Genomic DNA, 15,643 nt, shown 5'->3' on the forward strand with positions numbered 1-15,643 from the left:
CAAACCTGCTAACAACTGCAGAGGCAGAAATGTAGGCGAGGATGGCCATTCTGGTGCATGGACTCTATAAGCTAGAGTGTCTTATTGGCTTCATAGTTCCTGCCAATGATTGATGTATTCTGGTATGTGTGAGATTTCAACAACTATCAAGCCTCCCAAAGACATACATCAGTAGTGTTAATGAAAGGAGGGCATACTTAAAATATACCACATGCAGAAGATGGTCGTTCAGCTGCTCTGAAATGTTCACAAAGCATAACCCACATCACAAACATCATCCCATTTCACCACCCGCTGAAGTGCTCATGCAGCCTGGTGCTGAGATCTCGCTGTTCATCCCACTGTTTTTCAAATTCAACAAGGTTGTAAATTCTATGCCAAGTTCATTACAAGTTTATTATCTTAGCTGTAGCCATAACAACAACATAATACAAGGAACAATGCACAGGATAAAGGGGGTGTACAAAAGCAGTATTGTACACATCTAGTTCACATGGCACCCTTTTGACAATGGATGACATTAAATTTTACTAAATCTTCCCTAGGGTTAGCCATCATATATACAAAAGTAGAAACATTATGTAGGTAGACAACTCTTAAGTATTACCCCAAAAATGCCTGTTTCAGGATGACTGACCCGTACTGAATCTTCTGCTTCATATCCAAGTGACCATCTACAGCTCCAGGTTTACTCATAAAGTACTTATATAGAATTATTCCTCATTGAGAAGGTCAGTTCTGTAGTTGAGTTCCCAGGCCAATCTTTTGAGTGATGTAAGCTCCCATCCCAGAGCCTCATCCTTTTTTCCCCCAGTCAAGGATCCAAGGATGCAAAGGAACGTCTTGGTAGAAGTGCTGCCCTTGTGATACACATGGCTGTTCCTACAACAAAATATGACCAATATCAAACATTATTTAGCCTCACCTGCGTAGCTGCTATTGGGACATTTTGTCAAATACTGTCACACATCCTAAGATTGGTAGAAGGGTGCATGCAAAAGATCACACTTAAAAAAATTAGATTCATTAATGCAGAATGATTCCACGTTGGGTTTCCACACTAATGGAGACTTACTCCATCCATAAACATTCAAAAAGCAGGGAGGAGAGAAACCACAACAACAATTATTTGGCAAAACAGAGCAAGAAAGCGAATTTGAGTGGGTTATAGGATAGCAAATGCACACTAAGTGATTCTGAATTAGTCTCTTCTCTGAAACTATATGCTAAAAGTTCATATTTTAGTATCCTGACAGTCATTTTCACATATAGATAAACTATACACACCAATACACATATAACCTACATCTTTGACATCCTAGGCATTTAGAAAAGACACTGTAGAAGCAGATGTGTAAAAACAACAGAACTGGTAATACATAACTGTATTGATCACATCCCGCCGAGGCTAGGAAATGTCAAGAACCAATTTCTAAGGATCAACATATTCTGTTCAACTGAAGTTACTTTTAATCAAAGGGCACTGAGGCCTTTTCGTATCACACCCATGGGGAAAATACCAGCGCCTGTTGGTTCAGCAGCTTAAAGAATTGCAGTGCAGGTAAATATTTTCTGAGGCCAATAAGCAAAACAAAGGATATCTAACACTGCCCAGGATCATGTGTAATCGAACACTTTGCAAGCACCAAGGCCAATGCAACTTTATACAGGGCACTGCTTGGTTAATACCAGCATGTTAATTTGCTAGCTTGCTATGGTCATACGTCAACCCTCTTCAAGAAACTATGGTGGCAGCATTGAAAAGTACAGGACAGGGAGCCCCTATTCATTCTGATTTATTGGTGACAAAACAAATTCATTAGGGCTCGATCATCAAAGAGCCTACATCTTAAAAAGCTGGCTAAGGTGTAGAGCTTTTAAAGGCCCACTCTGTCAAAGAGAAATGAAAGGAAATTGGCATGAAGAGAATCAGCTATTCACCCTGAGATGTGGTTTGTGTTTTCATTCTTTGCATGCTAATATCACAACTACTTGGTTTGTGGCAGAATATAAAGAAAACAACAGCACTTCTGCATTGGGAAAGCTATTCTTGTGGGTGGCTTTCAACACAGACAGTGGTTTTCCAAGCAATGGACGCAATTCAGGTCCTTTCAAATCTATGGGAGCTTTGGCTTCTGTGGAAGATGGGATTGTACCCAATATCACCACAAGTTTTGTACACCTGTCTTGCCTGAAATCAACCTGAAGGTTGATTTCCCATCAGGTGTATGCCAGTACTCAGTTGGATTGACACAGGAGGACCATGTGGGTGTGTGGAACAATAATGTAGAAAGGAGGTGTGGAATTTCAAAATAAAATGAAAATGAACTAACAAGTACCAAACATCTTCTACCAGATCATCCTTCGTCATTTTCTGTAACAAGAGAGACAAGTGTCTTACTCTAGTCTCATATTTTGGATTGAAAGCAGCAATTTAATGGGTGGTACATAGAAAAACACATCATGGAGTATTGACCTTATTTTGATCCTGTTTGGTGCCATTGCTTCTCCTAGCTGCTGCCGCTGCATCAATAATATCCCTTCCCCCACCTAGTTACTGCTTCTTTCTTCTTAAACACAAGCATGATTCCAGCCAATGAGAGATCACACAGCGAGTTGGAAACCATTATTATCCTGCATAGTGATACCACCAAGGGCAAATAAAGTCCATTGAGAGAGGGGGAGGGACAATATAAATGAAATCACGTTTTTTTGGGGGGGATTTGTTTTATAATATTTCTACACCTCTTACCTTAAAAGAAATTTACAAAAGCAAAGTACATATTAAACCAATATCACAGACAAAGGTACAGTCAGTGCTTTTTTTCGGGGGGGGACGCAAGGGTACGCATACCCCTAAACATTTTGTGAATCTAAGTTTGGCCTCATTGAGGGGCAGTATTTCAATATGAGTAGGAAAATGAGAGTCCCCCTAAACAGGTTTTTTTAGGGGGGGAAGCACTGAATACAGTGCTTATGACTTCATAAGCATCGCTGAAAATTCCTCAACAAAACTGAGGCATTTTTAAACATTGCTGAATATGTTTCCAAAAAAAAATAACCGTGAGTAGTTTGGCTCAGACCTAACATCATCGGGCCAAGTGGGAAGGGGAATTTTAGCACTTCCTGCTTCCCTAGATTCCTGATTATAGTGCAGATGCAGGCTAGAAACGTACTTCACTTCATCAAGAACAAATATTACAAATGGCTGACTAACCAACTTGCCACATGGACACTGCAGTAAATTAATACTTGATAAATGGCCACCCATGTTCATTCCTAGGTAGAAGTTGTCCTCTTCCTTCGTGCACTGGATTTGAAAGATAATAGGTTTGATTCTATGGACTTCAGAGATCAGAACTCAGGTTCATCCTCCCCTGTTCCCAATTTGATGCCTTCTCTGTCTACCTACCCTTCTGGAGCCTGGGTTGCTATTTGGGGGGGGGGGTCCTTCTATGAACCTTGATTTATGGATACGGACATACTAATTTTGGGTAGGTAACTGTGCAGAAAGCAGGTCCCATTTCTGTTCAGTGTTCCAGTCAGTCAGTCAAGCCTTGTTCCAGGATATTCCATTCCACTAACACCACCTCCATTTTCAATTCCCCTGACAACAACCAACCAGAAAGTGTACTTAGCAGGGTTTTTTGGAGGAAAGGGTCCCCCTTAGATTTCTTATAAAAATGTTGTGTAGAGCTCCAAACCTTGGACTACCCTGAAGTCTGGTGATACCTCCCACCTGTATCTCAATACTGTCATTTTGGCTACATGAAGATCCACACTCATAATTGAGTTTACTATTACTATAAGACCCAGTAGTGATGTATGGAAGTGAGAGCTGGACCATAAAGAAGGCTGATCACCGAAGAATTGATGCTTTTGAATTATGGTGCTGGAGGAGACTCTTGAGAGTCCCATGGACTGCAAGAAGATCAAACCTCTCCATTCTGAAGGAAATAAGCCCTGAGTGCTCACTGGAAGGACAGATTGTGAAGCTGAGGTTCCAGTACTTTGGCCACGTCATGGGAAGAGAAGACTCCCTGGAAAAGACCCTGATGTTGGGAAAGATGGAGGGCACAAGGAGAAGGGGGCGACAGAGAACGAGATGGTTGGATAGTGTTTTCGAGGTTACCAGCATGAGTTTGACCAAACTGCGGGAGACAGTGGAGGACAGAGGTGCCTGGCGTTCTCTGGTCCATGGGGTCACGAAGAGTCGGACACGACTAAATGACTAAACAACAACAACATTACTATAAGAAGCTAATGCCGATTATTAATTGCATTTCCCAGTATATCGCACCTTTTCTCCAAAGAGCGCAAGGTGGTGCACACTCCTTATTGAATCTTGTGAGGTAGAGTAGGCTGAGAGGCAGTGTCTGGCTCAAGGTTACCCACTGAGCTTCATGACCAAGATTTGAACCCTAGTCTCCCATGTGCTAGTCCGACTCTTTAACCACTGCACCACACACTGGCTCACATAATGTGTATGTACAGGCATCTCAAACTTTAACTAGTTTAATAGTTGTGCCCCTTCCTTCTCCCAGGGAATCTTAGAACATGTATCTTCAACCGTTTCAGACCCAGGACCTACATTTAACCCTATTGTGCATTTGGGGATCCATTTCTTAATCTTCTACCATATATTCGCTCCTGCTGTAACCCAGTTTGGATCAGGCTATGACCCACTAGTGGGTCCCGATCCACCATTTGAAGATCAGTGCCCCAAAATTATAAGAAGGGATCTCTATGAGAAGCCTCCACAAACTACAATTTGATTCTTTGTGAGCAACTTACGTCACCAAACTACAATTCCCAGGATTGTGGGAAGTCAGGGCAACAGTTAAATTGCTATAAAATAGATAAATACAGTGCAAACAGGCCCTTGGTTTTTCCTTCTCCTCCTTCCTCTCCCTGACTCTCTCATTTTCTGAAAAAAGAACAGAAAAATGTGGTGTTGCTTTTGCGTCTGATTTATCCACCTAAACATGACCAAGCTGAGGTTCGTAACAGCCCACCAATTCAAGCTCAGTGCCATAATGATACCTTCTTCTTTCTTTCTTTCTTTCTTTCTTTCTTTCTTTCTTTCTTTCTTTCTTTCCATTGTAGAAAGGGAGAGGGGCAGAGGAGATGAGCCCAATATCTGTTGCATGGCTTCTACATTCTTCCTGCCATAGACAGTATTATTTTCCTTGCTTTTCCATTATATATTTTGAAGCATAAGATAAGTCTGCTGGCAGGGATGTCAAGTGCTTTAAAGTCATTTGCCAGGAAGTAGCTGCTGCTACCATCATCTCCTTCTCCCCCCACCCCACCTCCACTCCCTCCTCCCACCTAATTATACTCCATCAGAGTTCTTCAACATGGGTGTTGAATTTAAGCACCTGCTTAAATTCAACCCCTTTCAACAAAGCCCTCTTAATCACGTGCTTTAACTTTGATCAAGTGATTAAATGTCACAGAGACCAGTGGGACTTAAGCAGGTGCTCCTAATGCTTTGATGACTTCAGATAGGATTACTTCCATCCTTGGATACTTAAGTACTTTTCCTGGACAGAAGCCAATGAGACTACTTGATCATGTGTTTGAGGCAATCACCTTGTAGTCATTTTTTAGTAGACTCCTACTGATTTCCCCACTCTAGACCCTATTCTTCCAGTCCCGTATTTCACCTTAAACTCGTGGTCTCTTGAGGGATGGGTTTATCTGAATATGCATAGTAGATAAGCAACCAGGCCTACTTGCACAAGGAAGCTATCGCCTACTATTTATTTACTTACGATATTTCTGTCCTGCTCTTTGTGTTGCAGGATGATCCCAGAGTGAGTCACAATTGCTGGTAAAATACATAACCAACAATAAAAGATAGGTTGTTGACATCCATCTGTCTCGAGAGAAAATGGAGTGTGCTTCCGGGGTGAAGTCAAACTGCTGTGTTAGCAGCACCAAAGTGACTTTCCCTATATGGAGGCCCTGGGCTGCCCAGGTGACAAGACCTCTTGGTTGCTCAGGGGTCAGCAACCTTTTTCAGCTGTGGGCCAGTCCACTGTCCCTCAGACCATGTGGTGGGCCGGACTATTTTTTTGGAGGGGGGGGGAATGAACGAATTCCTATGCCCCACAAATAACCCTGAGATGCATTTTAAATGAAAGCACACATTCTACTCATGTAAAAACACTCTGATTCCCGGACCGTCCGCGGGCCGGATTGAGAAGGCGATTGGGCCGCATCTGGCCCCCAGGCCTTAGGTTGCCTGCCCCTGGCCTTGCTGATGTTGTCCAAAGGAAACCAGAGCCATTTGCTTGGCACCAGCTTGGCTGCCAGAGTTGCCAGAAGGAGGCATACAAGATGCCATCTAACTGCCTTAGAGACTCCACTCCAGGTTTGTGCAGAGTTTACTTCTTAGCCTTTTCTTCTTCCAGAGATATCCTGTAAGGCAGCAGCGGTTTAGGCTCAGAGTCATCCTTCTCCAAATGAGCTACCTTCCCAGATTGACAAGCCCCATCTGCCCCTCACTTCCCTGTACAGCACGTGCAGAAACTGCCTTCTTGACTGTTAGAACTACAATTGGTCTCAACTGCTCACTCCACCAGAGCCTGTCTTGGCATGCAAGGAACGTCCCTAACTCACCAAGGGTTTGAGACCCGTCAGCTACCCTCACCTAGTTTAGCCAGCCAGTCAAAGCTGTTCCTGCGGTGTGGCCGCTGTCACATGCTGACAGCTTCTAGGAGCCACAGGTGAGAGCTGAGTGCAGGGTGGGGACCAAAGATGGATCTACCTCAGAAGGAGGATGACATGTCCCTCACCAGAGGTTCTACCCCTCCTCTAACACCCCATAAACGTAAAGGGTAAAGGGACCCCTGACCATTAGGTCCAGTCGTGGCTGACTCTGGGGTTGCGGCGCTCATCTCGCTTTATTGGCCGAGAGAGCCGGCGTACAGCTTCCGGGTCATGTGGCCAGCATGACTAAGCTGCTTCTGGCGAACCAGAGCAGTGCACAGAAATGCCGTTTACCTTCCCGTCGGAGCGGTACCTATTTATCTACTTGCACTTTGACATGCTTTCGAACTGCTAGGTTGGCAGGAGCAGGGACTGAGAAACGGGAGCTCACCCCGTCACAGGGATTCGAACTGCCGACCTTCTGATCTTGTCTTGGCAAGTCTTGGCTCTGTGGTTGAACCCACAGCACTACCCGCGTCCCTTAACACCCCCAAAAAGATAGGTAACAAGAAACAGTAGACATAAGCGGTCAACAGGTCACCCCAAGGCCTAGGTAAATAAATACATTTTTAATTGGTAATGAAAACTTAGAAGAGTTGGCACTACTCAGTTTTGTAAAGAGAGGTCATTACAGAGTTGGGTCCCTTGTACTGAGGATGGCCTTTCCTGCCTCACCACATATCTAATTTCAGGATGATGTGGGACTATCAAAGGACATCCCTGTCAGATCTCAGAGTACGGGAAAGTCTGTAAGGGAGAAGAGACTATTATAAGACACTTTACTTCAGCAAACCTAACTGAAAGTTGTATTCCTCTGTCCCTGTGGGCCACTTCACACATTGCATGGCAACAAATGCAGGTTTGGCACCCAGGCAACACCTGCAGCCACTACCAGTTCCCTGTCAAGTGTGCTTGTATGATCCCCATTGCGCCCACACTTTACACATTTAGGAGTACACTTGAAGCATCTCAGATATTTCTTTTAATTGGCCCAATTAATTTCAATATTTTTTTCTTCTAATTCATATTTCCCAGTGCAGTGAGTGGGACTATCCACACACCCCTGACCATTGCTACTGGACACCGGCAGGACTTGGCCAGGAAGGGGGAGAGATCACTAGTTGTTGCAAATCACAAGCCAAATGGTAAAGCTGCCCCCACCTCCTTTCCTGGACCACCCTCGAATGGGGTTCAAGGAGGAGAACCCCCCTTCAATATTTACCAGGTTTGCCCAGCCCTGAGTCACTTTACCGTGACGCAGACAGAAATTCAACAGGTAGGTGTCCAAACGGTAAGGCACCAGTTTAGCTTCCCCGAGCAAAGGCACAGAGTACAAAAGACAAAAAGTCCGTTTCCAAGTTTATTGAAAAAGCCACTCAAAAAGTTGCACATTTCTTAGAAGGTTACAAACAAAAAATAAAAACATTGTAAAATATAAGTAGCTAATACCATACTCACACAGCAACAATAGTTCAAAACACAGCGAGTAGTCAAGAGGCGAAATACCAGGGCAAGATGTTCTGCAATTTGCATCTGAATTCCCAAATCCTTTATCCTTGAAAACCCAAGTGGAGGACAGGTTAGGGACCAATCATTTCTTTAGGTCAATTACCAATTTACCAATGGCTGTATGATGAGACTATATCTTCTGATTGTCAGGAGACCGGCGCAGCTGACCTTTGTTTAGACTCAGAAACCTTGAGATCAAAAGGCTGTTCCCTCTGTTCCCAGGCCTCTCTTTCATGTACCAGGCTCCCAAGTTGTATATTACTTGATAGCCTCCTGTACCTTTTTACAACCCAATCCATACTCAGGCCCCCAGCTGCGCCAGGGTCTACAAATCAGATAACATCTCATCCTGCCTAGAGTCAAGATGTAATTGACTCACACCTCTGGAGACAGGGAGTTTTACGTTTAAAAAGACCAGATACCCATTCCCCAGAAGGCCACAGTTTTATCGCTCCCACAATGCCTCACTCCTGCGTGAACCAGTGTTTGACATACCAAGATTTCCCAACTTCACTACACCCTCCCCTCTAAGATGAAATTAAAGGGTTAAGCCCCTAAATTTTATCAGTACTATTTACACAATTGAGGTAGTTCCAACCAATCTGGGGCATTTAGTACAGTCATACCTCGGGTTAAAGACACTTCAGGTTGAGCATTTTCAGGCTGCGTTCCGTGGTGACCCGGAAGTAACGGAACAGGTTACTTCCGGGTTTCGCCGCTTGCACATGCGCAGATGCTCAAAATGACATCACGCGCATGCGCAGAAACAGCGAGTCACAACGCACAGACATGCAGACACGCAGATGTGGGTTGCGTTCTGCTCAGGATGCAAACGGGGCTCCGGAACGGATCCCGTTCTCATCCAGAGGTACCAATGTACCTCTAAAATAGCAACTCACTCCACAGACAGGTACAAGCAGGACAGGGTGTCCGCGACTAGGTTCATTTTCCCAGGTATATGAGAAACTGTGAACTGATAGTCTTGCAGGGTCAGACTTCATCTGAGTAACTTCTGGTTAGTGTGTTTCACTCTTTCTAACCAGCACAAAGGTGAATGGTCAGTTTGGACTTCAAAATTATTCCCCCACAAGTAGGGGTGGAGTTTGACCCAAACCCAAACCAAAGCAAGACATTCTTTTTCGACAGTGGAATAATTCTGCTCACATGGTAGCAACTTTTTGCTCAAATACACAACTGGACGCCAGGTTCTTTCCTCATCTTGCTGAAGCTGTACACCCCCTAATCCTGTTTGGCTAGCGTCTGTCTGCACTACAAAGGGTTGGGCGCAGGCATCACCGTTGAGCTCACTAATGCCTTTTTTAACATTTCAAAAGCACACTGACACTCCTCAGTCCAGGCCACCTTAACAGGCAGAGATTTCTTACACAAATTCGTCAAAGGGGTGGCAAGGGTTGCAAAATGGTGAATAAACCTTTGATAATAATTCACTAGCCCAATAAAGGACTGCACATCCCTTTTTGTCTGAGGGTGAGGCCATTTCTGTACACTTTGGACCTTGGCCTCCAGGGATTTGATATTTCCAGACCCCACCCTAAACCCCAAATAAATCACCTCTCCTTGAGCAAACTGACACTTGGAGATCTTCACCGTCAGGTTGGCTTCCTGTAACCATGACAAAACACTCTGCACATGCCTAAGATGCTACCCCCAGGAATCAGAAAAGATAGCCAGATCATCTAAGTAGGCACAACAAAAATCACTCACATCATGTATCAGAGAATTAATCAGTCGCTGGAATGCCACGGGCGCATTGCGCAATCCAAAAGGTAACACCTTAAATTGATATAGACCCACATGGGTAACAAAGGCAGATTTTTCTGACGCCTCAGAGGACAAAGGAATTTGCCAAAATCCTTTGGTCAAATCCAGGACCGTGATGAACTTTGCTCTCCCTAGCTTTTCAACCAGGGTGTCAATTCTGGGCAAGGGACAAATATCAGGGAGGGTCACAGAATTAATATGCTGATAATCCACACAAAAACGAATGGTGGAATCAGCCTTAGGGACCAAAATGATGGGAGAAGCCCAGGCACTCTTACTGGGCTCTATAACTCCCAAATCAAGCATTTCCCGCAATTCAGCCTCGATGCTTCGGGCATGAGCTTCACTGACGCTATAAGGCCGTGATGCAATAGGTGCAGCATCACCAGTGTTAAAATGGTGCTGCATCAAATGAGTTCTCCCTGGTTTAGTACTGAAAGTACTGTCAAAAGACTGTAGAACATCAAAGAGCTCCCAAGCCTGTTGTTCGGACAAGGTAGGTAAGCGTAACACATCCAAGATACAGTGGACGCTCAGGTTGCGAACATAATCTGTGCGGGATGCACGTTCGCAACCCGCAGCATTCACAACCTGCGTCTGCGCATGCGCAGGTTGTGATTTGGCGCTTCTGCGCATGCGTGACCGCCGAAACCTGGAAGTAACCTGTTCCAGTACTTCCAGGTTTTGGCGCTCCGCAACCCGAAAAAACACAACCTGAAGCGCCTATAACCCAAGGTATGACTGTACTTCCAGCCTGTTTTTATTCCTGCAAGAGGTCTATAGGGGCTGTAGGCAGCTCCTCTCGACCTCCAGAGATGGCCAACACAGAAAGCTCAGATTCAAGGTACCTTTTCAAAGAATTGGCATGATATTCTCTTGATGCATCATGCAGCTCCTGGCATTCCACCAGATAGCGCACAGAGCTCAACTTGGCCTTCACTATGCCCGGCCCATGCCATTTGACTACCAGTTTGTGGGGTCGGGTGGGTTTCAACACTAAAACCTGATCTCCCACTTCAAAACTTTTTGTCACCACCTTCAAATCATAAAAACGTTTCTGTTCCAACCAAGCGCCCTCCAAATTCTCCTTGGCAAGTTGCCAGATGTCAGACAATGTCTGCCTCAGGTTAGCAAAATACTCAGACACAGAAGGTACCTTAATCTCCTCCTCCGACCCCTCCCACTCCCTCCGGAGCATGGACAGAGGAGTATTCAAAAGTCGACCAAAAATCAACTGATTGGGTGCAAACCCTAGACTCCTTTGATAAGCATCATTGTAATCAGACACAACTAAAGGCAGATCTTGATCCCAGCTAGACCCATGGGCCAGGGCACACTTCCGCAACATCTGCTCGAGAGTTTTCTGAACTCTTTTTATAAGCCCATTTCCCTGGTGCTGATCCACAATACTAGTGTGATGGTGGACCTTTGCCAGCTGCAAAACCTTCTGAATTAGCTCAGCCATTACATTGGTTCCCAGATCAGTCACTAGAACCTTAGGTATCCCCAAAGAACCAAAGGCCAAAACCAAAGCTTTCGCAAGATTTTGGGCAGACGTATTGGGCAAGCTTGTAGCCCAAACATATCTAGAGGCATAATCAATTATTACATAAACATACTGCTTCCCAGCACGGGTTTTCTGCAGGGGGCCCACCAAGTCTATTCCCCATTTTTCCAAAACATTTGAGTCAAGAGGTACACTCTGTAAGGTATTAGGCATGCTGTCTTTATCATTCCCTATTTTTTGACACACAACACAAGAGCGTACAAAGTTCTTTACACTTTGGTGCACATCAGGCCAGTAAAAGTACCGGCTGATGCGTTCCAGGGTCTTCTGTACCCCCAAGTGGCCTGCCAGACCATCATGATGGGCTAAGTCCAGTACCTTAGGACGCCTTGACCCAGGAACCACCAGCTGCAAAACAACATCTTTGTCTTTGATCTTCTTTGGCCAGAACTGTCTGTACAAGAGCCCCTTTTCATACAAGAAGCGGGCGCGCCTCTTTCCTTGGGGAAGGCTCTCCACAGCGTCCCAGGAAGCTTGCAAGGAGGGATCAGATCTCTGCTCGGCTTCAAACAATCGCAAATCCCCCAACACAGTGGAAGACCCAAGATCTTCCGAAACAGCAGGGATACTTTTCCCCCGTTCCTTGGGCTGAAACGCAGACCTCCCTTTCGATCCCAGAGCCATCAGTCGACTCCCAACCGGCTGGCTTTTGTTTCCCAAATGAGGCCTGTTGAGCCTAAAAGTCTCAGCAAACTGCGCGGCTTGCTCAATAGTAGCAGGGCTTCGGTCCGCAACCAAGCATGCCAATTCCGCAGGCAAATGGCGGTTAAACTGCTCTTTGAGCATCAATTGTCTCATCCCTTCAAAGGTAGTTACATCCTCTGCCGACATCCAAAAGTCAAAATTCTGTGCCACTTTAGCAGCAACGAGGGTCAGGCTTTCAGTTGAGGCAGCTTTATCAACCTTTCGGAAAGCCCGCCTATAGTCCTCAGCCCTCAAACCATATATTTGCAAAACAAGGCTCTTATAATGTTCATAGTCCATAGCATATGATAAGGGTACATGTCCCATTAAATCAGCCAGTTCTCCACTGACTCCACTGACTAGGGCTCTCAGAATGATCATATACAGTCTTGGGGGAACTCCCAGTTCTTGACAACTCAGTTCAAACAATCTCAGATAACTCAAAGCGTTTATGGGAGGTGTATAAGCAGGGAAGAGGCAAAGATCCAAATCCCATAGGCTAAACTCACGAGTTGCGCATCTTGGGGCCACATCTCGCAGCTCCTGGTCATGGCTGTACCTTGGGGCGGGGTGATAACTCGGTGCTTGCCCCTCCAGATGCCGAGGTTCCTTCTCCCCATACACGCAAGAGGGTCCGGAGCGTGGCCTATAGTCCTCCTCCTCTTCGTACTGTTGAGCCGACATCCTAGGCTCCCAATATCCTTCTGACAAGCAGACTTTCATTGGACTAGCCGGTCGATAAGTAACAAGTCCACGATTCTCCTGGGGTTGACGCTCCGACTCTCGGTAGTCACCCGCAGCCACTGCACGGACCTCCCTTGGACGTCTCAGCAGCTCCCTGTAATCAGGGATAATATATCTGTTTTATAAGAATAATGAAGTTTAGCTAATGTGTTAGAAAGCCTTCTAAATAGTATGTGTTCACTGTAAAACTTGTAAGCAGATCTCTGCATACATGACTGGGGTCTCATGCTGCCTGCATAGCACAACTGCAGCACCACCACAGTGTATGCCTCTTCCTAGAATCACAGATTTTTAGAGTTGGAAGGGAACCCAAGAGTCATCTAGTTCAACCCCCTGCAATGCAGGATACTTTTGCCCAATGTGGGGCAAGAACCAATGATCCTGAGATTAAGAGTCTCATGCTCTACCCACTGAGCTAGAAACAGATGCAGTAGTATGACTGCACTGGAAAAGGATACATTGTACTGTACAGCTAATTTTCCCAATATGCAGCGACTAAGAGGGACCCAGTGAAAATGAAATTAGGCTACATCTGCGGAGATTCCCTCTTCTGTTATAACTAATAGTGGTTTCCTTGATTTTATCTGGCCACCCCTAGCAGTGAGTAACCGTGTCACCCTCTAGGGAAGGCTCGGTGTGGTTTATTGTGGTCACACAACTGATGGTATAATGTACTGGGTCTTTGTCCATGGAGTTTTCTTGGCAGGGATACTGGAGTGGCTTGCCAGTTCCTGCTCCAGGTGGATCATGTTTAGTCAAAACTCTCCACTATGACCTGTCCATCTTGGGTGGCCCTGCACAGCATAGCTCATAGTTTCTCTGAGTTATTCAAGCCCCTTCACCATGACAAGGCAATGATCCATGAAGGAGATGTATGTATGTAGTGATGTATTGAAGTGAGAGCTGGACCATCAAGAAAGCTGATCGCCGAAGAATTGATGCTTTTGAATTATGGTGCTGGAGGAGACTCCTGGGAGTCCCGTGGACTGCAAGAAGATCAAACCTCTCCATTCTTAAGGAAATCAGCCCTGGGTGCTCACTGGAAGGACAGATCCTGAAGCTGAGGCTCCAATACTTTGGCCACCTCATGAGAAGAGAAGACTCCCTGGAAAAGATCCTGATGTTGGGAAAGATTGAGGGCACAAGGAGAAGGGAACAACAGAGGACGAGATGGTTGGACAGTGTTCTTGAAGCTACCAACATGAGTTTGACCAAACTGCGCGAGGCAGTGGAAGACAGGAGTGCCTGGCGTGCTCTGGTCCATGGGGTCACAAAGAGTTGGACACGACTAAACGACTAAACAACAACAACAATGTAGTGGGTAGAGAAAGTGACGGGGAGGGCTGCATTCAAATAATTGCTCTACTATGAAGGTCACTGGTTAGCTGTGTGGCAGCCACTGTCTCTCAACCTGTGCATGGCACAGGATAAAGTGGGATTAACCCCATATATTCTACACTGAGTGACTTTGAGGAAGGTACATAACATACAAATGCAGTTCATCTATCCAATGCCACTCTAAAAGGAACAGCCAGGTAACTGCAAAATAAAATCATGATGTGATAGGATGGTAGGTTTTATGAATCCCCTTCAATCTAAATGATAATCAGGTAGTGTGATCTTTTTGAATACAGTGGTACCTCGGGTTAAGTACTTAATTCATTCCAGAGGTCCGTTCTTAACCTGAAACTGTTCTTAACCTGAAGCACCACTTTAGCTAATGGGGCCTCCTGCTGCCGCCGCGCCGCCAGAGCACGATTTCTGTTCTCAGCCTGAAGCAAAGTTCTTAACCCGAGGTACTATTTCTGGGTGGAGTCTGTAACCTGAAGCGAATGTAACCCGAGGTACCACTGTACAGCCATGCATTAGCCCTTTTGAAAACATTCCTTTAATCCAACAGAGAAAGGTAAAGATGCATTGTCAGGAGAGCAGGGCCAAGCAGGTTCAAATAAGAAAGCAAGCACAAATAGATGGCAGTAAAATGATGCAACCATTTGGTTGATAGTGTTCAAGGGGAGGGGAGATCTCCTCTCACGTCACTCAAGGCAAGCCATACTAGTTTAAAAATGAGAGGAAGAGGGAGAGAGAGGGAGAGAGAGGGAGAGAGAGAGAGAGAGAGAGAGAGAGAGAGAGAATGCATTATATTCCAACTAATGACCTTGATCTGTGAGTAATAACTATAGGCCATTGAATGGTTTATGTCCTATCTCAGAGGTCAGCCTAAGAAATTTCAGTGGTCCATTCTGCCCTTCGTATTTCTGATTGTGTGAACAAGCCTTACAGCATTTTAAACTCTCAAGAGGTGCAGCAGCTCTTTTTCAAAGCAATAGCGTCAAAATGGCTTTGAAATAGAAAATTTGCACATCTGTTGGGAGATGATACCCAGATGCAAATTCTGAACTTCAGCCAAGAAAAAAAACACCATACAAAGAAGAGCCATAGTCTTAGTGCTCTGGAAGTGTGCAGAGTTTTAGTTCTGGGTTCACAGATGTCATCATCATTGTTTGGGTTCTTTTAATCATTTGCAGGAAGAAAATGGATATCACCCCAGTCACCCAGCTTATACATCACTGTACTATACATAATAATGCTTGTTTAACTCATTAGAGCAGGGATGGGATGGGGAAGCTACAGCTCTCC

General features: G+C 45.2%; 3 protein-coding genes across 6 annotated transcripts in view; all 3 read right to left on the reverse strand.

The window, feature by feature from the left end:
- The window catches only part of LOC128406346 (homeobox protein Hox-D3a-like), a 90,630-nt gene that overhangs the window by 22,428 nt on the left and 52,559 nt on the right, over positions 1 to 15,643 (reverse strand). For 2 of the 4 annotated variants that reach the window (XM_053373674.1, XM_053373666.1), the window contains exon 2: positions 10,769 to 13,118. The exons of the other annotated variants lie outside the window; for them this stretch is intronic. In XM_053373674.1, coding sequence (XP_053229649.1) covers positions 10,769 to 13,118 — 2,350 coding nt within the window. Of the gene's footprint in view, positions 1 to 10,768; positions 13,119 to 15,643 lie in introns of those variants that run through there. 4 annotated transcript variants of the gene reach the window in all.
- HOXC10 (homeobox C10) overlaps positions 379 to 15,643 on the reverse strand; it is a 127,967-nt gene continuing 112,702 nt past the window's right edge. Inside the window, exon 3 of the mRNA XM_053373717.1 lies at positions 379 to 882. The gene's annotated coding sequence lies outside the window, so the exon portion shown is untranslated. The remainder of the gene's footprint in view (positions 883 to 15,643) is intronic.
- The window catches only part of HOXC5 (homeobox C5), a 61,248-nt gene continuing 58,633 nt past the window's right edge, over positions 13,029 to 15,643 (reverse strand). The window contains exon 3 of the mRNA XM_053373788.1: positions 13,029 to 13,097. The gene's annotated coding sequence lies outside the window, so the exon portion shown is untranslated. The remainder of the gene's footprint in view (positions 13,098 to 15,643) is intronic.

The sequence above is a fragment of the Podarcis raffonei genome, chromosome 2, assembly GCF_027172205.1.
Source record: "Podarcis raffonei isolate rPodRaf1 chromosome 2, rPodRaf1.pri, whole genome shotgun sequence".
NCBI lineage: Eukaryota > Metazoa > Chordata > Lepidosauria > Squamata > Lacertidae > Podarcis > Podarcis raffonei.